The 22,750-nt window shown below is 37.8% G+C and overlaps 3 protein-coding genes and 1 non-coding gene across 25 annotated transcripts; 3 read left to right on the top strand and 1 right to left on the bottom strand.

Annotated features, from left to right (window-relative positions):
* The first annotated feature begins 4,721 nt into the window (after positions 1 to 4,721).
* On the top strand, positions 4,722 to 4,803 carry trnas-cga (transfer RNA serine (anticodon CGA)). The gene has a single exon. It is a non-coding gene; the product is annotated as a tRNA-Ser (tRNA).
* Positions 4,804 to 5,763: 960 nt separating this feature from the next.
* Positions 5,764 to 10,366, top strand: nabp1a (nucleic acid binding protein 1a). Of its 2 annotated transcripts, none has more exons than XM_005167556.6 (6): positions 5,764 to 6,762; positions 6,993 to 7,131; positions 7,296 to 7,367; positions 8,101 to 8,185; positions 8,489 to 8,549; positions 9,105 to 10,366. In XM_005167556.6, the coding sequence occupies exons 1-6, from the start codon at positions 6,669 to 6,671 to the stop codon at positions 9,305 to 9,307; spliced, it is 654 nt and encodes a 217-aa protein (XP_005167613.2). In that variant the 5' UTR covers positions 5,764 to 6,668; the 3' UTR covers positions 9,308 to 10,366.
* ftcdnl1 (formiminotransferase cyclodeaminase N-terminal like 1) lies at positions 8,679 to 15,473 on the bottom strand. 21 transcript variants are annotated; one of them, XM_073912251.1, is made up of 6 exons: positions 15,234 to 15,473; positions 13,913 to 14,028; positions 13,686 to 13,833; positions 13,432 to 13,587; positions 12,779 to 12,967; positions 8,679 to 12,474 (listed from the first exon to the last, which is right to left on the bottom strand). In XM_073912251.1, exons 4-6 carry the CDS (start codon positions 13,538 to 13,540, stop codon positions 12,044 to 12,046), a joined length of 729 nt encoding a protein of 242 aa, XP_073768352.1. In that variant the 5' UTR covers positions 13,541 to 13,587; positions 13,686 to 13,833; positions 13,913 to 14,028; positions 15,234 to 15,473; the 3' UTR covers positions 8,679 to 12,043.
* On the top strand, positions 14,936 to 19,837 carry zgc:153521. Its single transcript, NM_001077728.1, is given in 3 exon segments — positions 14,936 to 15,003; positions 15,005 to 15,281; positions 17,919 to 19,837. Coding segments are annotated over 3 exon segments (1,038 nt in total). The 5' UTR covers positions 14,936 to 14,959; the 3' UTR covers positions 18,636 to 19,837.
* Positions 19,838 to 22,750: the final 2,913 nt, after the last annotated feature.

Genomic DNA, 22,750 nt, shown 5'->3' with positions numbered 1-22,750 from the left:
CAGAGTTTGGTGTAATTTCCAGCTATCAAAACACATGAAAAATGCTTATCTCTGTATGGTTTTTACTTTTACAATGCCAGAAAAGGCCTATACACCTGCCCAAGCATCCATAGATCCTTTCCTTAAAGCAGAGATGGACAAACTAGGGCCAACGGGCCAAAGGTGACCCATGGTAACCTTTGATTTAGCCCGCCATTCCATCTGAAAAGTGAGGGAGATTGATGGGGAAGGTTGGGACGAATGCCTTTAACAGTGATCATCATTTTTAATTGATCATAACCTTTTGTTAGTTTAACTTTTGAGCAACAAAAAAACTAACTGAAGTTAAATGATTCAGTTCAATGCTGTGAAGGAATCAGATTTGTAATATGTAATAAATACTGTCACTTGATGGATCAAAGACAATGCAGAAGACTTTGACGAGTAGATAAAGGGAAAGACAGGTGAAGCTTGACTCAAGACTCCTTATTGAACTCTGTTATAAATGGGATTGTTTTTATTGTAAGAAGTTCATTGCAAAATGTAAAAATGTGTATTGATGTATAATAATAACATAATAATACGATTAAAGTATTTATTGTATATCTGAATAAATTGGGAATTTACCATGCCCACTTTAATGTAGTTTATAGTTTGAACTTTAATATTTTGGTATATTTACCTTTGGCCCACCGCCCTCAATCAAGTGTGGTTTTTGGCCCTTCACAAGAAAAAGTTTGGGCACCCCTGCTTTAAAGAATCAGGAAATTGGAAAACTTGTGATCCAATCAACCAAAACACACCTTGATTCCAAGTGTAACAGGGAAATAGATACAAATAAAAAAAGCACCAATACAACACCATCATCTCTGCTCCATTATATATTATTACTTATACCAGCACACTCCTTTTTAGGATATAAAACAGACAAGTACAAAGGAAAGAGATAAAATGTTGACAGTAGTTTTATTTTAAACTTTTATGAAAATATTTTGTAGCAGTCCACCTCCATGTTTGAATATGTGTCTAAATGAGGTCTGAGAGTGGTAGGAAATGTTTACAAAATTTCTGGGGAAAAGCCAGCACAACTGACTGCCATCTCCATGGCAACGTTGCCAGCTGCCAACAACTCTCCAATTACTGCTCTAGTGCATGGCGAGGGCACACAAACACACAACCTATTAACTACAAATGTACAGTAAAGCAGAAGTATCTGTGCGTTGTCAAACATTCTATACTGCTGATCTAATAACCTCACATTCTCCTTGGCTTTAGATGATTCAATGAAATAAGTTCTCAGACCAGTACACATTTTGTTCCAGGATAATTTTTTAAACTAAACTACATGTTTCCCCTCTCACATCTATCACACACAGCAGGTGAAGAAGGTGCATTCCTGGATTTGATGGATTGCTTCTATGAGCTTCATTTTCCACTGACTGGAAGCAGAAGAGGTGGGAAAGGATTGATTGTTTTCATGGGTTAGCTGAGGTATGGGGAACCCGCATATGTACAGGTGTGCTGTCCTGCCCGCAGGCCTTCGTGGCTTGCTTCCCTCGGACCGCACTGTCTCATGCTGGTGCGGCGACACCAAGTGTGCCGCAAGCCTACGTTTGAGTGAAGGTTTCGGCCGTTAGATCGCCCCCTGGGGGCTGGCTGCAGTACAAGTCATAAAGCCCGCCTCCTCCGTGTTAATGAAGGAGACTTGAGCCCAAATAAAAAAAAATATTACACTTGCAATAAAATGTCCCGAAAGATAGTTCTGGTCGATTAAGGCACTGGTTATTGTGCTGAAATAGGTGCAGATCTTAATTTTTGTAAACAGTTTGTTTTTAGCAGTAATTTAATGCTGGGCGTGTCATCGTGATTGACAGCTGTGATTTACAGTTTCTCAAAGCGCGGCGTCTGAGCTTCGGCAGAAGACTGAAGTAGACTGAAATGTTATTATTCGATTTCTGTGTTATTTTACCATGACAAAATGAGTTCAGCAGTAAACTATAGTTTCTGACATACATGATCCTGGTGGAACACTGTTTATTCGCTAAGTTCAGGGCTTTTTTCGGGCTTTATTAGTTTGCTGATACACGCCTAGCCACCCAGATAGCAAAACACAGTTCCGGCTAGATTCTCGCCTGCCGGAGACTTATCTCTTAGAGCTCAGACTGACTAATGTTACCTCTGCTGGACCTACTCCGGATGCCTGGACTCACTGCCCGATTCCAGTCCGAGTGAATCGAGCCAGATGCGGCGGCCGAGCGAGCAGGCGCTGCCGCATGCGAGCCGGAATCAGCCCGCGACGCCGCGAGTAAGTTGTGCGCTGCGGCCTGGAGCTGGCGCGATTGAATATATAAAACCCTCATATTTGTTAACGTTATTACATCCATTTGTGTTGATATGACAGCAAACGCATGCTGAGAAGTTCGGGGGGCGTAGTTGATTTTACATAAAGCGTTTGATTGGAAGCTCGACTCTGCTCATTTTCGCGGCTCCTCCTCTGGCTCCATCAGACAATCCTTCTGCGCATGTCTGGCTCCAATTTCAGCAGTCTTTTGCGACAGTTTGTGCCCGTCAAGCAGGCGTTTTGCCCTCAAGGCGTTCAATGGGAAAAAGGGCTGTCGCGTCGTCCATATTTTTTACAGTCATTGGGCGACACCAATGACTGTAAAAAATATGGACGACGCGACAGCCCTTTTTCCCATTGAACGCCTTGAGGGCAAAACGCCTGCTTGACGGGCACAAACTGTCGCAAAAGACTGCTGAAATTGGAGCCAGACATGCGCAGAAGGATTGTCTGATGGAGCCAGAGGAGGAGCCGCGAAAATGAGCAGAGTCGAGCTTCCAATCAAACGCTTTATGTAAAATCAACTACGCCCCCCGAACTTCTCAGCATGCGTTTGCTGTCATATCAACACAAATGGATGTAATAACGTTAACAAATATGAGGGTTTTATATATTCAATCGCGCCAGCTCCAGGCCGCAGCGCACAACTTACTCGCGGCGTCGCGGGCTGATTCCGGCTCGCATGCGGCAGCGCCTGCTCGCTCGGCCGCCGCATCTGGCTCGATTCACTCGGACTGGAATCGGGCAGTGAGTCCAGGCATCCGGAGTAGGTCCAGCAGAGGTAACATTAGTCAGTCTGAGCTCTAAGAGATAAGTCTCCGGCAGGCGAGAATCTAGCCGGAACTGTGTTTTGCTATCTGGGTGGCTAGGCGTGTATCAGCAAACTAATAAAGCCCGAAAAAAGCCCTGAACTTAGCGAATAAACAGTGTTCCACCAGGATCATGTATGTCAGAAACTATAGTTTACTGCTGAACTCATTTTGTCATGGTAAAATAACACAGAAATCGAATAATAACATTTCAGTCTACTTCAGTCTTCTGCCGAAGCTCAGACGCCGCGCTTTGAGAAACTGTAAATCACAGCTGTCAATCACGATGACACGCCCAGCATTAAATTACTGCTAAAAACAAACTGTTTACAAAAATTAAGATCTGCACCTATTTCAGCACAATAACCAGTGCCTTAATCGACCAGAACTATCTTTCGGGACATTTTATTGCAAGTGTAATATTTTTTTTTATTTGGGCTCAAGTCTCCTTCATTAACACGGAGGAGGCGGGCTTTATGACTTGTACTGCAGCCAGCCCCCAGGGGGCGATCTAACGGCCGAAACCTTCACTCAAACGTAGGCTTGCGGCACACTTGGGCGACACACTTTGCCAGTAAAGCATTATAAAACAACTTCAGGACTCAGCCTGAGCGTGGCGCAGTGTGTTTACAATAAACGGCGTTATCCATAAAACATGTGCAATTCCTAAACGATGATGTGCTAATTAAAGGAGTTTTGTGAGCCTATAAAACCCTGTTGTTCTTCTTTTGTGTGGAATATGCGAGTTAAGATGAATTGCTCTTTTTGACAGAAAACTTCACGGTTTCTTTTCAACATCAACCACATGTGGGTTTGGTAAGCGGTCAGAAATTTCTCTGGCTTTCAGGTAGACTGAGTCAGTTTACGTCTATTGTTAAAGGATTATTGCAGTACGGAGTTAAAAATTTACACTGTGTGTGAAACATTTGTAAGAGAACTTGGATGTTATATTAGAGAAGACGCAACACAGTTTGTTGTATACCTTGCCTAAAAAATTAAGGGTTTTAAAGCGAATGCAGTGCAGAATGTAATTAATAGTCATACTTGCATGCACTTTTAATTATTTTGAATTGCCAAAACTTTTTATTCTAGGTTTACTTACAGGACTATGCTTTTTTTCAAAAGGACATTGGCATTATTTTAAATAGTCGCTGAAAAACACAAGCAAAATGTGTTTTATTCTTTTTGGGTCTAGCGAGCTTGGGTAGTTTTGACATTTTTAGCATTTTGTTGGATGCTGTCTCCACCGTGTGGCCAAATGTCGTATATATGTCAGTTTATTAACTTACGTTACTTATGATATTTAAAATTATAATTATTATAATTCTTTGAAAAAAAATCGTTTCGTTTCTATATGTAGTAACTGCATTTGCGTATGAATTATATAACGTTACCCACATAAAGTTCATGTGAAACCCGTGCTAATGCGTGTTGGTTTTACGTAAGTTGATACAAAGGTACAATTGTATTTTGTTGTGTTTAAGTGATCAAAGAATAAGAAACATTAAAAAATCAACACAAGTTTAATATCACTGTAGTGTGAAGTGCAGATAGAAATATCTATATTGAGTTTTTGTGCAGTTTAAGATGGCGTCACGGTGGCCGAGAGGTTAAGGCGTTGGACTCGAAATCCAATGGGGTTTCCCCGCACAGGTTCGAATCCTGTTCGTGACGAATTTCCTTTTTGCTTTTGTGAGCCCAAGACCTCAATAAAATTACTGTTGTTGATCTGCTATAAATGCAGAAAAGATATAATAATACACACATATAATACACACACACACACATACACATATATATAATTTTATATATATATATATATATATATATATATATATATATATATATATATATATATATATATATATATCTATATATATATATATATATATAATATATATAAAGCTGAAATTTATATATATATATATATATATATATATATATATATATATATATATATATATATATATATATATATATATATATATATATATATAAAGCTGAAATTGAGAGAATTCCTTACTATCTATATGTACCAGTCATGTTTCCACATTGACTCAGAAAGCAGATGTGAGGAATTGATAACGATACTTGTCTATAAATCCTTTAAAACATTTTAGATGTTTATTTATCTGAGGGCAAAGCGTTTAAACAACTTTTTTGATATACAGCTGGGTTCATACAGCCTTTGAAATACAGTAAAATGTTTATTTGCCAGCCATCTATCGGATTACTATGAAGGGTGATGATGCAACCCAAATACCTTTGGAAATATTTGTGAACGTGTAATCAAATCATATTACACAACGTCGACAATCGTACAAGGAAATGGAGTGTGGTTATTTCCTATCCATGTGGACACATTCTTCATCTCGTCCAATCAGAATGAGCTCAATGTAACAAGAACACGGTAGAACCCAATATTTCAGTTCATAAAGCGTTTGATCCCATGTAATACTGACGATACAGTATACCAAAGAGTGAATTATTTTCACAGTCTGTTTATGCATACATGCGTTTATTGGACTGGATTGTGAGCATTTAACAGCAACAGCGCATCTCTGAACACCCCCACGAAACGGTGCGATGGCACATTCGGGAGAATTTAAAGAACTGAACACACTGGCACGGATCAGACGCTTTGTTAGTGAGGGAGAGACGGCTAGCACTGTGAAATAGAGAGTTCCCCTCTTTTGCGACATTTCTTTTATTTTATTTGTTCGTAGGATGGCTGTGCTTCACACGTAGAATACATGCTACATTAACTTCAAAGGCCAATAGGAAGTTTCGAACTGCTCATAAGGCATAAAAAGTTAGGCAGCTACAGTTATTTCGGCTGACATCCGTTTTAAATTGATCCAAGTTTCGTCGATTTAGCCTTAAATGTGTAGCAGACACGTAATGAATGATTTTCGAAAGGAAGCTGAAATGAAGAGATGCGAGTTTAGTAGTTTGAGCAGCAGTGTGTGCGCCTGTGTCTGTATTCACTGACACCGTTTTAAACGCAGCCCGCATAATAACCGGCATCTTAATGTAAAGCGATCATTTCAACTGATATTTGGTAACTTGACGTCGTGTATTGATTTGTGTACGCTAGGCTAGCCAAAAGATCTTACAAATGTGTCTGGATGCTAACCATTTTAATCAGTGACAGACTTGAAGCGAAGTCTTTAGTTTTAAGGTTTGGAGGCGGATGAACTCTAAAATGTCCTTCAGCAAAACGAGCTAAGTGTTTTTATGCGAATAACTAGTTCGTTTTATTCGTCGAGGAGGAAATATTTCCCCTTTTTACGTCCACTCCTTTAACGTTAGCTCGATGGTCAAATAAGATAAACTAACTGCCGCCGATGTTAAGCTAGTAACACTTCGGCCTTTCTTAAAGGATCTCACAACCCACATTTATTTGCCAAGTAAAGTTTATTTAGCGAACAAACAACCCACTCAGAGCACATATTTCGTTCTAAGTTAGATCGAGAAATCCTCTCACACGGCTGTGGTATTGCTAGCCGGTGTGCTAGCATCCGCCTCAGCCCTCAGAAATGTCGAATATCTCCAACGAAGCTGTGATCTTGATTAAAGATGTTAAACCCGGATCCAAAAACCTTAATATCGTCTTTATAGTTTTGGAGATCGGTAAGTGGAGATCGGCTGCTGTGTCCCTCACGACCGTGAGTTAGCACGAGCTCAGCTAATTCCTAACAGCTAACATTTAAGGGTAACATTGCGCTCGTCTCCCGTGTTGCTTTGTGCTCCGCGTAGCTTTGATTTTCACACCTCTGCTGTCGAGTAACGCAGTTATGTGTGTGTTTTAGTAGTTTTGTAACGCTTGATAATTTACACTGAACTTTGTTGTGCACGCGCAGGTCGGGTGACGAAGACAAAGGACGGGCACGAGGTGCGCTCGTGTAGAGTGGCGGATAAGAGCGGCAGCATCGCCATCTCTGTGTGGGATGAGCTGGGCAGCCTCATCCAGCCCGGGGACATCATCCGCCTTACGAGAGGGTACGAGACGCCTCTTTACACTCTTGCTTTTATTTAGACCTCACTGGGCTGTCAGTAGATTGTCCAAGTGCTTGTTCCACTGGTCTTGTGTAAGACGTCACCACTATCAAATGTGCATGTGCAAAGAAAATAGTTCTGATTTGGCTTCATATATTTGTGTCTAGGTATGCTTCGATCTGGAAAGGGTGCCTTACACTGTATACTGGACGAGGAGGAGATCTACAGAAAATAGGAGAGTGAGTATTAAATGCATCCCTTTAAGAATTTATTCGTTTTACATTTTCATGATTCTTTTATTTCTCAACATTAATAAATAACGGTGTACTTGGCACATGAACAAATTAAAATTCACCTTTTTGTCAGTAATATAATCTACAGAGTGCATTAGTGACTGGCAACTTTTGCAGCAAGCACTGGCCCATGGCAATAAATGAAAAATCTTAATACTTGTAGTTCTGCATGTCATTGAGTGTGACAACATAAATTATTGGCTGAATCTGTAATTTCAGTGCATGTTAACAATAATAGTTTTGACTTGAGAGCATGGGCATACTCCATACAGTGTTTTAGGTGACTGCTGAATATCTGCTTTGGCACATTTTGCTATAATGCAGCACTGACTGGTGGTTTGTGTGTGTCATTATGAAATGTATTATAAACACTTTTCTTAAGTAAATGTATAAGTCTCCATTTTATTACCTAGATTTTTGTTTGTTTTTTTTGACTGAAAATTGGTCTTGGTGGGATTTCTAATAAAGATTTGTCATTAATAATCATACTGACCTGGGCAAAAGCATGTTTCGGGAGAAAATGATGCCAGCAACACTAATGTCATTGGTTTTGATTTTACAGGGATTAAATGAATTGGTAACATGTGCACCTTCTGCCAAATACATGTTTAAGTAAAAGAGACATTCAGAGGCATGTTTCCTCAGTGTTGGAGCCCTCATAGTGTAATGTCTTTCACAGATTCTGTATGGTGTATTCTGAGGTTCCAAATTTCAGTGAGCCTAATCCTGAGCTGCTAGCACAAGCTAACCAACAGAACAAGACGGTGAGCCCAGTGTTCCTGATCATACGAAATTGCTTTTCCATGTGTAAAATTTCCTCAACGTGCAGAATCATCTGCATGCCTAAAATTTGCTGCACTTATAGTGGAAAACATAAAAATGAAGGAGTCTGTAAAACAAGCTTTAGCCTTGTTTAGAACCATTTATTCTGAATGTGACTAGCAAGAATTTGGTTTCACTTCTGCTGCGCATGCAAATACAGAGTTATATTTTAAGCTGTGAACAGCATGAGCTTTGCTGGTTTATTATTAAAAGACCATGACATTTATCTTTTATCCTCTTGGCAGAGTAAAGAACAGCGTGGAAATTCTCCACCAAATCAAAATGCAGGTACTCCTGTGCAGACAGGTGAGTAAATATGGCTAATACTTCACACAGTCTGTCCAACTACGGTGACAGATGCTAATTTTGTAGCACTAGCATAATGGTTTTGAGTCTGGAGTCGTTCAATCTCAAAAAAAAAAAAAAAAAAAGCCATTTTGTAAGCATACTGCAAGTTGTTTCTGATTAGATGTGTCTACTAAATGACACAACAAAGTTTTGCTTTAGGGTAAATGAGTAGAACTTCTTTTTCGCCTAAATCCCTTTTCAGTTTACTCTTCTGAAAGTGGTATTGGATTAATATTTGAATGGACAGCATGCTTTCATTCCATAACAAAAAGCATCTCTAATGTTTCATTGCCACAGTCCAATGGTAGTTCAAAGATGCTTATCTGTGGGAGTAAGTCTTCTGTAATGTTCACTTTGCCAAATTGTCAAATTTCCAATTTAATTTAGCAATGTCTTTAATGTTACCATTTTGTTCTTCAGGTGAAGTATAACAGGGCCTTAAATATTTTCTCTCTACTGGTCACTTTGTACAATTTGTTTATCACTAAAATATTTAAATTGTGTTTCAATCAGGTAATGGAACTGTGCCAGTGTTTTCCAATAACAATGCTGCACCTGTGCCACGGGATCCAAACTTTGGGGCTTCAGGAAGACCAAATGGGCGTGCTCCAGGCAATGGACCACCCCCAGTAACTGCAGGGGGAACCCCTGCTCCACCCAAACCCACAGTCAGCATTAGCAATGGCAGGGACCCAAGAAGGGCTTCAAAGAGATGAGACTTCAAAACCATTTCCATGTTCCCACTCCTTTCTAAAATTCATCCACAAACCATCCTTACAGAACACAAAACAATACTGCCAAAAGATACGAGGTTTAATGCTACTGTTTTGCCACATGTGCTTTTTGTTATTTGCAGAGTATGATTATTTGTTTCACACAAGTTTAAAGTTCAACTTGTCCCAGTTAAGGGTTGGCCTTTTTTGCCATTTAAGTGCCGATTCAGTGGCCCACCGCTGCTTCCCTTTTCCTAAATGTTAAACTATACACCATACTTGAACACTCGATGCACTTTCTTTTTGTTTATCATGAATGCATTGCCATGCCATTCAGGAATGATTAACTGCTGTTGGAAACTGGGGAATGAACTTCAAAGTGACTGAAGACTACATGAGTTCTTCCCTTTACTCCTTGGCCAAAAAAAAAAATATTACCAGAAGTGACCGTGTGAAAGGAGAGGTGATGGTTTGCTCGAACTATTAGAATTATTTAATTAGGAATAAATCAAGAACAAAATATTGGGATCCCTGCGGTGGTTGCAGTTGTTTTACTTGACCTTTTCAGTGCCATTTACAACAAATAAGACTTGCTTTTCATAGTGCAATGGGACTACACTAAAACATTCTGCACACTCTTATACTGGAACACCACCATGTATCATTTGTAATCTAGATGTTTATTTGCTTATCTATGAAATAGATAATTTGGGAAGACTTGACCATACCGTTATAGATGTATTTCTTTTGGTCCAGTAGTTAAGCTCACGTATCTAGCCAAAGTGTTCTTTTACTTGCATTCCTGTTCACATGAGAGGTTGTTTTGTTTGTAAATATTTGCACATTTTATATTCTTACCCCACTTTGTGTTCACACTTGAAAATGATATGCAGATTAAATCTAGTTTGTCAAGACAAGTTCAGGTTTAAAAAAAAAAAATTACATGTTTTTTTTGAAAAATGTCCAACCTGATGATGACCGTTAAAGGCTAAGAATATACCCACACCGGTGATCTGAAGATGTGGTTTTAATAAAATCCTTTTCCTTTTGTATTTAAACAAACATGGATCATTATACCAGGTAAAGTATGTTACTGGGAGTTGCAATTAATTATCCAAAAATAGTTGAATACCTTGTGTATTTATTGTGCTATAGAATTATTTGAGTTCATATGTTAAGATAATTGCTTTTTATTAAGATATTTTTGCCCAATTCATGTATTTGCGATTAGTTTGCATGCAGTAGCTGCAAACTATATTAAACCAGTTAGCCAGGGGAAATGTCAGGAACAGTATTTTTCTAGTTGCATTTCTATAATGAAGGTTTTAATGTTTCTGTGCACATGAAACATGTTTACCCTTGAAGAAGATTTACATTAATGGTTATTACATTGATGTCTTATTACAAGCTATACAATTTGATCTTGTATAATAGAGAATTTAGCATTCTTTGTAAAATATCTTTAGGTTACAGCAGCCTGCTCGCTGTTCAGAAAAGTTATGGTAGTGTTGCAGCAGTTTAAAGTGTCTGCTTTGTATTTTTGTAAAGGTTGGATGATTAGGGATTCCTGTTTATAGCTATATCTGTTATAGTGACATCTGGATGACATTATGAAAGAACTGATGCAAAACAAGTGAAGTTTAAATGGCGAAGACAGAATCTATATACGTTATATTCAATTGTACCGTCTTTTGTGAATAAGGCTGCCTCTGACAATATTGTCAAATACCTACAGTATCTTGTTTCAAATGGAAGCATAAATATTCAGTTCAGAAACCCCTTTATCTTCAGCTCAATCAAGCTCAAACTTGTATTGAATGTTTTCAAAACCTGTTTTTTCAGAATGTTTGTTCCACGTAAAATATCAAGGAAGTAAAACTCAACAGCTTGCGAAATTAGTTTACCTATTGCTGTCTGTACTTGCATGATAAAATACTCATGCATTTTTGTAATAGTGAGTAATTTAAGGGATAGTTCACCCAAAAATGTAATTCTGCCTTTATTTACTCATCCATGATTTATCCCTTTAAAATGTTTGAGCCATACTAGAAGATTACTCTCATTGTCAAGCAGCAATGGCCTAATTAGTTTTTTGTATAATTATACAGACCTATAAGTACAAGATTGTCTTCACAATAGTGATGAACCCAAATTACAGCATTAGAACATTTGTATTATTGAAACTAAGCAATTAAACATATTTCCCAAATATTATTACATATTAGCAGTTAAGGCACAGTATTTAATATAATCATCTGTTTTTGGTCCAATTCCTAATTATATTGATCATGAGAAAATTATATTTGAAGATCAAACATTTTAATCGTATAACAGCATGCATGGTTTCTGTTATTTTAAAGTTTGGGTGAAAAATGAAATGAATACTACGATCATTTACTATGATCTGGCCCTCATAGTGTTCCACATTTTGTAAAACACAAAAGATTTTTAGTACATTACAGTCCATAGAGTCGAATGTGAAGTCAGAGGTATGCAAAAACTGGTATTTGGTGCCATTCTTCAAAATGTCTTTTTTTCTTCCACAGAAAAAGTCATAAAGGTCTGGAATGACACATGGGTGAGTAAATGATGATGATGCTATTCATTTAAAAGCTTCAAAAACACCTGATTAATAATTGATCTCAGAAATATTTTTCTATCAGCTTTAGTCGATGATGATGATGTGCTATTGTTTTGCACATGATCAGAGTGTTAAAAGTTTATTTATTTTTTGCTGGTTCACATGTGCACACGCCTCAGCTCTTTCCAGAACTCTCCAATGCCATTAGAGATGGCTCCTTCTGCCAGTCTCCGGCACTCGCGTGGGGTAAAGCCCACCAGGGCTGTACCCTTGATAGCCACTCCATGGTGTTTAATCAATTCTGCTACGCGTGCAGTAATTAGTGAGGCTGGAGCATGGCAGAAGGTTTGCCCTCCAATGCTGACGTTTGGCCACTGCTCCTCACCATGAGATGAAGAACTACCATGAACACTCTCCACATTGCAGGCGATCTCCACGGCACCTTCATGTGGCAGGGCCATGACCTGAACTCCAGGGATGCCACCAGGACTGGATTCACGGATTGCTGAAGCCACACTACGGCCCAGGGCCAGATCCTGGGTATCGATGGTTACATTACAGTTCATGACGTAGGGACTCGCTCCAACACCTGCAGAAAAAAATAAAACACTCTTTTTTTACATTGATTATAGAGGTTCAAACTGATGATTGAAATTATAGGGAAATAACCTTTTGTAAAGGGATAGTTGACACAAAAATTAAAATACTAATAGTTGAAATAAAAGCATAAAGTTTTCTAACATATATGAAAATGTATGGCTTTCTTTGAGAAAATGTATAGGATTTTTCCTTCCAAACCCAGCTTTCATGCTCTGTTATGTGCTGTTATGCAAAATCTATCTTAATGTTTTGTATCTGTTTTATATTTTTTGATTGCAGATATTAAAAATAACCTGTAATGCCGTATCTCCTTGTGGGCTGAGAACCAATGTCAGGCTTGATGTTTGACACATTCAAGACCTTTCCGAACCAGCCGATCTCCTTCCTCCTCTGAGCCAGACCTCGATGCTGAGGTGAGTCTGCCCAGCCAAACAAAAAGGCACTGGTGCCTGCTACACGTTCTGCCAGAGTCAAGGCCAATGCTAAACAGAAAAAGAAAACAGCGACGGGTAAATATAGACAATGACAAAATCACTTCATATCATTTAGATTTAAAAGGCCAAAATCAAAACTCTTAAAATAATATTCTCGTTATGATTAACAAAGAATTATATTAATAGGTTAAATTAATACAAACAGTAATAATTTCACCACAAAATATCTTAAAGGTGACATTTAAAAGTAGAGATTGTAGCAAGAGAGTTATATTAGTAATATAAATAATTCTGGCAATTTTTATCAAGAGTGTAGCTGACCCAGAAATAAATATTCCATTATTTACTTCCATTTAACTCCAGTGGGTTCTGATTATAGTAATTTTTTTTGTTGTTGTTTTTACAATAGTTTTTTTTTCTCACTTATTTAAGATTATATAGATATAATGTACTCCACAAATGGTTGATTAAGAAAACACTTTTTTTTTTGGAGCTCCTACATCTCCGCATACCCTGGGCTTCTTCTCCACAATCCTGGAGTCCCACATCCTCCCCCAGTGGATAGAGAGGCACCAGATCCACTGCACCCATGCATGGATGGATGCCCTCGTGGACACTCATGTCAATCAGAGAACATGCACACTCACAGGCAGACAATACAGCCTCCCCTGTAATCACCAACAACAATGAAGAATAGCCTCTTTGTACCCTAACTTATGAGACAATTGTTCTCAGCTACTATTAAAAATGAACTAGCAATACTCACTTATGAGCTCAATGTTTGCAACAACAGTAATGACAGAGCGGTTGTAGTCAGAATCATTGAAGATGTTCAGCACTGTGACACCTTCACGTTTTTCTCCTTATGAATGATGGAGCCGGACCATTTGACACAAGAACAAACCAAAAGAATTCTGATTTCTCAAATTGATGAATTATCGAGTAAGTGTTAAAAGTAAATGTAATGGTCTCAAAACATAAACATGGTCTCACCCTTTATGTCAGTGATGGCTGATCTGGCCACTGTCTCCACCAAGTCTTTTCTTCGGGCTTCAGAGATGTTTAAAAGGCATGCAACCAGTCGTCGACCAAGAGCTGAGCAGGACATCCTTTTAAAAAAACAGAAACATTTACACCTCCCAGGCCATATGATCTAAAACCAGACACTCAGTCAGCTCAGGGTCGCCTAGAATGAAAAAAGAAAGCTTAACTCTCGTTAAAACTTAAACATAAAAAGGTTAACTTTATTACACAATGTTTAAATGGTCAAATATGTTAAAAGAAATTAGTCATGATCAGTTAAGGGTTGAAGAGCTGTGCAAGTTGATAAACAACATATTGATTAGTTCAAAGTTCCTCATACTCGCAGGTAATCATTATACACTTGCCTGTCATGCACTAGTCTCCAAAAGTAACATAGCACACGCTCACAGCTGTTTCCGCTAGCGACGTCCGATTTCTGAAAGAATCGTTCTATTGAGTCGATTCTTTTAAAGGAATCTACTGGACTATTTCACGAAACCTTCCAAACGAAGGCTTTCCCAATTTTCTTAAACATCACAAAACTTTACATTTGAATGCAAATCAAGCACAATATGCCCTCAGATTTATATCTGTTGTTATAATTATATAAAGTTTTGTATTTTTCTTTGCCTCAGCTGGATTAAAATAACCGACCGAGTCAAGATACTAATCACCAGATTTTAAAATAAATATTTGTTTGAGTTTTTAATTGACATGGCTCTGTCGCATTAATCGCTATATAAATATGCTACCTGTGCAGTCAATCCAAGTATGTTTTGAAGCAGCGCTGTCTGTTCACGTTTTACGAATGTGAACCCGCGCATGCGCGTCAATGACGCTCCCGTAAAGTGCCTCTTGGCGGCGTTTAATATAAACAAAATACGTTCATCTGTCCATATTTCATTAACCTAAACTTTTAACGTTTATTTTATTCCGCAAGCTCAACCGCCGAATACCTGACACGCAGGACAACAGTTTGAATCATGTGTCGCTATTTTTTGCTCTGGTTTTGCTGTGATGGCTTCGATAATGCTGCAGGTCGTGCAGTCGCCACATAATCTCCGTGTTTATGGGAAGTATCCGATCAGTTGTGGCGTGTTTGTCGCTAGCCGCTGTAGCGAGGAAAATGACCGCTGCAACGGGGCAGAGTGTCTCCGGGACATCTGCTGCTGCGGCCGGGCTGCTCCGCCTTACTTCAGTCCCCGGTTACGACCATAACCGCGTCAATGATGTTCTGCTCTTAAGACCCGCCACGGAAACCCAGAGACGATGCGACAATGAAACTCAGAACCTGCAGGTTGGAGATGACCACGTCGTGTTCTTTCCCGGAGACATTCAGGTCGGTGCTTGTTATAATAATCATCGACCTCCTTTTACTAAAGCCATTGATACACTTACGAGTGGACTAATGTTACATATCTATATTTAGTTTTTCATCACAGACGATCAAAACAGGCCCAGGACATGACAGAAACATGCGGAGAAACTCTGTTTAGTACTTGCACAGAGATGTCAGTGTCACGCGGTGTCTGTGTATTTCTGAAGAGTGATGCTTAAATTACCATGTTTACATTATATATAATATAATATATGTAATAAGCAATATAACGTTACATATCGGTCCAATATTTGATGTTAATGTATTTACTAACATAAATACTATAACTTTTTATAAAATACTATAAATTTTTATAAGTACATAGTACTAACCCTAACAAACTAGGTATAAACATTTTTGTACAACATTTTAAAATCCTAATTTAAAATTTGCTTATGCATTATTAAAATGCAAAGCTATTAACATTAGTTCATGCTCTGTGAGTTAACAAACTAACCACGGACAACTTTATTCTCCTTAATGTTAACAAAGATTAATAATTACTGTAATGTACTGTTCATTGTTTGCTAAAATTAACACACTGTGTCATTCTCAACAGCTATTGATATATCTAAATAAAAAGCACTTAGTTTACTATCATTTATTGTATTATTATAAAAGACATGCACATTTACTTTTAAGCTTATAGTAAAACCTGACATATATTTCGATTATTGATTAATCATCTTGTGGTTCATGGTTCATACGGTCATGGTAAACCTGGAAAAGTCATGGAGTTTTGACAGATTTGGAAAAACCCACAAACTTTTGGTAAAGAAATTAGTTTAACAAACATCTTACTTCAATTAGGGCTGCTCGATATTAGAAAAATCTGACATTACCATATTGAGTATTTCTGTGATCTATATTGCGATGTGAATACAATTTCACTAGATGATTTAACATGTTCATTTGGACTGATTGGGGGGTTTTGAAGAGGAGTGAATTTCAAATATTAATTAACAAAGAAATTTCAAGCATTGATAAATGAAATATAGAAAAGATAAAAGTGAATTCTAGTTTTCAGGTATTCACTATTCAGGTACAGATATTGAATAATCAACACTGCATAGTATTCATTGTATATTATTTAATCTTTATTAAAGTTACAAAACTTTTCTTGTGGCTGAATGTTTTAAAATTTGAAATATTGAAATATTCACACAGTCACAGACTTTAAAGAGACAGTTTACTCAAAGATAAAAATGTACTATTTACTCACACTTCACTTGTTTCAACACTGTTTAAATTTTTTGTGTTTATTTAAAAAAAAACTCACTAATGTTTGAAACAAGTAAAGGGTGAAAAATGGTAAGTAATTTTTGGGTGAAATATCTCTTTAAACATGCATGCAGGTGATAAACTTTTTCTCCGTTATGATTAAACTCTATATTAAACTATAATCCCAACATCGCATATCCTGTGATGTGACTATTGCATTGCACACATTGCCGTATCGATGCTGAAACCATATATAGTGCAGCCCTAATTTGAATATAGGTTAGATGTCTTTCCTTCTTTCCTTGGCCAAATGTATTCTTTGATATGCTGTAATAAATTGAAACGTCATTGTTTTTCTTATTATTTACCATGTATATGTAGACAGTACATGAAACATTACGTCATGAAAATGTACTTAAAAGTTGTGCAAAAGTCATGGAATTTTAGTAGTAAAAATGTGATTGAACCCTGGCGGTGGCTTGCTTTAATCGCAGTTATTTGAGAACGCCCCATAATAAAAAGTGCAAGATGATATTTCATAATTTGTTAATGACAACTCATCATCAGCACAAACAATTGATCATCATGACAGACATATATAATATTCCTGACGGAATCATGCTATTGGAAAAATGGAAAGCCTGAAATATTACAGAAATTAAACAACTTTTTGACAGGTCAGGGAATTTGCTAACAAAATAAATGTGTTTTAGTTATGTGCAACTGTAAGTTCGTCCATAAGAGTGAAGCTGCTCTTTTGTGAATGTAATCACAGTTTTAAAAAGCTAAGTAGAAACCCTGTTTTTATATAGAGTTGAAGGTTAAAGTATTATTCCTCCTGTAAAATTCCAACACTTATCCAAATATTTCCCAAACACAGTTTAATAGACAAAGAGAATTTTCACAGTATTTTCTATAAAATATTTTTGTATAGTGAAAGCCGTTTTGTTTAGTTCGTCTGAAATAAAAAAAACAGTTTTTTTTATGTTTTAAAACTATTTTTATAGTCAAAAAATATGTTTTTCATCAGTTGTCTACAGAACAAACCACTGTTGTCCAGTGACTTGTTTAATTAACTTAACTTGCTCAGTTAACCTGGTCAGGTCTTTAATTGCACTTCCAGCTGAATGCTCATATATTGCAAAATAACTAGACAAATATGATGAACTCTCATTTTGCCAAAGACAAAAGAAGATAGTCAAATCATAGACAATAATTGTTTGGAAATGTGTTCAAAAATCTTGTTACGCTGCACTTGGAAAAAGTAAAAAAAGAAGTCAAATTTCCCAGGAGTACTCATTTTACCTTCAGCTGTATATAATATTTGTTTCTGTCCCTTCATCCCCTCTTCAAATGCATCATCTCATTCTCATCCAGAACTTCCAGCAGGAAATGGCCCTCCAGCCTGATGCCGCACCGTGGCAGTGCTGGAGTCTGGAGAGTGTCAGTCTCACACTGGCTCACCGCTTCCCTGGCTGCCACATCTGGGTCATCCGTGCATCCCAAATGTACCTACACAAGTTCAGCTGCTATCAGAACTTTGTAGAAAGCAACCTATTCGGCGCACCAGAACATTCTGCAGACTACGGAGCCATTCGCCACCTGAGGGCACTGCTAGGTCACAGCATGCAGCAGGCAGGTCTGCCAAATCCTTTACACCCGCTTAGTGGCACGTCCACCCCTGGCCCTCTTCCTGCCGGTTTCTCCTTGACCATAGTGGGCTTCAGTAAAGGATGTGTTGTCCTCAATCAGATAGTGTATGAGCTGGCCGGAGCCCGAGCAGACCCAGAACTCCAGCTGTTTTTGGACAGGGTGTCTGCTCTGTACTGGCTGGACGGAGGACACCCTGGCGGCAGTGAGACCTGGGTGACTGATAAGTGTGCTTTGGGAGAGCTGGCGTCTAGCGGGGTGGCTGTTCATGCTCATGTTACTCCATATGAGGTTCGAGACCCGATGAGGGCATGGGTTGGGCGAGAACACCGACACTTCATTAAGACTCTGGAGGATCTGGGCGCCCGTGTGAGCCACAAACTGCACTTTGAGGATGAGCCGGCATCCATTGACAATCACTTCCGGGTCATTCAAGAGTTCTGAGCCCTCTCAAATGAGGCTTCAACTATAGTCTTAACATGGAGATGGCTTTCTATTGCACTATTTCATTTTGAAGGCAGTTTTGGGTTCCTGCTACCCATTATTCTCAATCATAACAATTGATATTCAGGAGATATTTCCTGAAAAATGAAAATACTGTGACCCACATGATGTGTCAAGATATTGATTAATCTGAGAAACACATGAAGACATTTGATCCTCAGTGAAAAGTCCAGGTGGCCAAAACTCCAGTTAAAAAATGTTATACAGTTACTGTAAAATGAATCCATATAATGGTGGATTGCTCAGCTGATGAACTTGTGTTTAACAATTAGAAATTGTATGGTCTAAGACTTCATCACCTGGACTTTCAGTGAAGGCATCTTAAAAAGCTAATTTGTCTTATGACACTATATGATAATTTTACATTGTGAACATGAGAATGACCAAACCTGTAGAAGATTGAACATGGCTGACTTAAAGCCTAACTGTTTTTGCTTGTCGTATTTATCTACATAGGCTCTGTCTGATATACTAGGATGCTTGTTTGACATTGGTAGTTTTGAATGTGGATATGCAAAGTACAACCATTACCTCGTCATGTTTCAAGGGCTCTCTTATCTTGCTACATAGAAATTAATCTTGAAGCGCTTAATATGAAAATAGTTGATTTGTTATGTTGTGTAATAAGCATGGCTTTTCAAGTATCCGTATCCCTAAATGAGTATGGATACTCTCAAAACATTTCCTGTACTGACCTTAGTCATGCTATTTTGCAAAGGCCTGTAGTCATATATACAGAACCTAGATTTCTGTAGTATCCTCTCATTTCATTGGTTTGTTATTACAAATATGTTCGGTGTTTGTGTTCCTTTAGTATTTCTTTCATTTGATTATCAAATCAAATAATATAAGAATCTTCCATAGAAATGAATTATATAGAGCATTTACAGTACACTGATAAAAATCACATTTTAAAATATTTTATTTATTGAGTGCACAACTGTTAGTTCTGTGCCCAAAACAAATCTTCAGACGATACTCTAGATGGCGCTCTTTGTTTGGATTATGCTTTATGACTGAATCACATAGAAATGAATATGTGGATTTTGTAATGTCCTGAATGTAATTTCATGGAAGTGCTTCCTGCTTCTTAATCATTCCATGCTGACGTAATTCAATAAAAATGCCGGAACGTACCCTCAGTGATCTGTGACTTAAAGGATAATTACCCAAAAATGAAAATTCCGCCCTCATTTACTCACCCTGGTTTAGTTTCTTTTGCTGTTGAACAAACAAATTTTGATAGGTGGCACCCATTAACTACATAGTCCTTTCTTTTCTTTCTATGAAACGTTTCCTACTATGAAACATACTATACAACATTTTTCAGATCTACCCTTGTGTTCAACAGAAGAAACTCAAAATGGTTTGAAAGCACACAAGGGAGAATAAAGTGGTCATTTTGGAGTGATCTAAACCAGGGCTGCTCAATCCTGTTCCTGGAGATCTACCTTCCTGCAAAACACAGCTCTCACCCTGATCAAACACTCCTGAACCAATTAATTAGGACCTGAACAGCACTTGATAATTACAGGCAGGTGTGTTTGAAATGGGTAGCAACTGAAATCTACAGGAAGGAAGATCTCCAGGAACAGGATTGAGCAGCCCTGATCTAAACCATTAATGAACACGAGATCATGAAAAGGGAAGAACACCAGCCCTAATTCTGTTATTTTGTTATTAAGTAATCTTTAGTTTCACCATCCTTTAACAGTGAAAGGCAGTTTGCTCTTGTTATGTATCAGTCATTGACATTTGAAGATAAAAATGAGGGACAAGAATGTATAAAAGTTTGACAATTGTCAGAACCAATATTTTTTTTATTATTATAATTATTTGAGTAAGTCAATTACATGACATGGTCTTATTTAAAACCAAAATTGGAAAAGTTTGTAATGGGTCTAAAATCAACATACAAATTCTATATTAGGGTAGGTCCTTTACAACTGCAGACTCTCTAATAAAGGCTTTATTAAAATCCATTTAAATCAGCTGAACATCATTTATTCCAGTACATATAACTCAAAATACACAGAAATGAATCTTACGATATCAGTCGTCACTAATCTTGCCTAAAATAAAAAGAGTCAAGCATGTTTATCCCTAAATGCCTTCTAAAAAGTTTGTCCCAGGCGTTCTGCAAATACCACAGTGACTGTTTAGAAATGCACTTCAAAGCCTGGCCTATTCTGTTGAATTCCGGCTTCAAATACCTCATGGCCCTTAAAAGTTATCGTGGCCGTTTCCCAGGCAAGAAATAGATTCAAGTTTTCCTTTAAGATGACGGAATACAGTGAGCACACGACCGTGACAAGAGACTCTCGTCTTAGGAGACAATAGCTCTATTATGATTGCAGACTGGTGACATCTCTGGGAAAGAGCAGACAAACACACACACACACACAAGCTCTTCACACTTCTTTATGCAGAGAACAATAACTGAAGGCCTCGAGCTGCACCACTACTGCAATACTAACATTTCCAGTTTTAACAAAGCCGTCAACAATATATCACAGGAAATCCCTTCGCAAACATAATTCTTTGCTCTTCTGCACACTTTCTTCATTCCAGAATTTACACCCTATACTTTCATCATAACCAAACATACTTCACTATCCGAGCATCATTTCAGTTCAACAATAACAGCCGACGACAACTACCCATCTTTTCAAGCCCTACATATTCCAAGACCATAAATATATCTTTAAAACCTTTCCAAATCCCACTGAATATATATGCGTCCCTAGAACCAAAAGCAAACAAATAATTTACTTTAAATAAACTAGGCCATTGGCTTTAAAAGAACACCAGAGTTTCAATTAAGACATTTTAGTTCACCCTAAAAAAATCCTTACCACATTTTTCCAAATGTTTTGTTCATTAAAACAATCAATTCACACAGGAATAGAACAACTTCAGGGTGAACTATCCCTTTAATATTAATATTACACCCACATAAGGTTTAGCACTGGTGTTACACGAGATCAAGTGAGGCTGTGCGGCTCAAGCATAGAGGAAAGACAAATGCGCACGAAGGCACTGGAGAAATAGAAACTGGTAAACTGTGCAGTTACAGCTAACCCTGAGAACAAGGCTCGGAATGAATGAGTATTGAAATCTCCATCAGTCAATAGCATTAGCTTAAAAACAACTGTACAAAAAGATAACAAAAAAAAACCCTGAGCTACCTCAGACTGGTGCATAGATAAAGATTCATTTGAAATGGATGAATATCATAGATCGTCACAGGCTCGGAGACATTAGGCGCCTGCTGTGTGTCAATGCTAGAACATTGCTTAATAAAGGTTTATTATACAATACATTGACAGTAAAAAAGGAAATATTTAAAACAAGATTTTAAAAGTCGACAGATCATCAGTTGATTTAATAAATCCTACACCATTACAAATATATTCTGATATTTTAGTCACGCAGACAGATGCTTTAAGTGCCTTCCTGCATTTCTTTAAGAGGAAGTTTGTGACCAATACGAACACATATTTGTGTAATCCAGGGTGTGTTGTGTGTGTGTTGAGTCACATTGTTACGGAGCCCACTTATGCGTCAAAGAAAGATGATGTGGGACAAAAGCACACCCATGCACAGAGGGCATTCCTGAAGTCTCACTAGGCGACTAATCAGAAGTCCACAACTCCCTTACACTGACACACATTAAACCAACACTCACTTCAGCTTGCTCAAACCTTCACATCCTCCTTTAATGCAGAATTAAAGGGCTAGATCACCCCCAAAATTGTAATTCTGCTATTTACTCACCCTGTTGTTTCAAAGCATAAACATTAATAAAGATATTCTGAAGGACTGAAGAGTATTTGGTTTCTCCATTGAAAGTATATTTAGCCATTTTCAAAAACACCCAGTAAAGATACTTAAAACAGCTTAGTCAAAGTATTCTAAAGAGATGACAGATCATGGGTGAACCAATTGACATAAGATAATAAGCGAATTACTTGACTGATGTGTGAGAACCAATAAGGATCATTCTTGTTCGCCATGCCAGAGTTTCAACAGCAATCTGTTGAATGACTTTTGTT

This window comes from Danio rerio, chromosome 9 (assembly GCF_049306965.1).
Source record: "Danio rerio strain Tuebingen ecotype United States chromosome 9, GRCz12tu, whole genome shotgun sequence".
Lineage (NCBI taxonomy): Eukaryota > Metazoa > Chordata > Actinopteri > Cypriniformes > Danionidae > Danio > Danio rerio.
The sequence above is the reverse complement of the archived record's forward strand: the minus strand, read 5'-3'. Positions and strand labels throughout refer to the sequence as shown.

What these genes read in the sequence shown, in the direction of transcription:
- nabp1a (XM_005167556.6), top strand. Translation starts at nt 6,669, where the DNA reads ATGTCGAATATCTCCAACGAAGCTGTGATCTTGATTAAAGATGTTAAA. An exon ending in ATCATCCGCCTTACGAGAGG is followed by an intron (nt 7,132 to 7,295) that starts GTACGAGACGCC and finishes ATTTGTGTCTAG; the next exon opens with GTATGCTTCGATCTGGAAAG. An exon ending in GATCTACAGAAAATAGGAGA is followed by an intron (nt 7,368 to 8,100) that starts GTGAGTATTAAA and finishes TGTCTTTCACAG; the next exon opens with ATTCTGTATGGTGTATTCTG.
- ftcdnl1 (XM_073912233.1), bottom strand. Translation starts at nt 15,277, where the DNA reads ATGTCTCCGGGAAAGAACACGACGTGGTCATCTCCAACCTGCAG. An exon ending in TTGTGGAGAAGAAGCCCAGG is followed by an intron (nt 12,968 to 13,431) that starts GTATGCGGAGAT and finishes TTTTCTGTTTAG; the next exon opens with CATTGGCCTTGACTCTGGCA. An exon ending in AAGGAGATACGGCATTACAG is followed by an intron (nt 12,475 to 12,778) that starts GTTATTTTTAAT and finishes TTTTTTCTGCAG; the next exon opens with GTGTTGGAGCGAGTCCCTAC.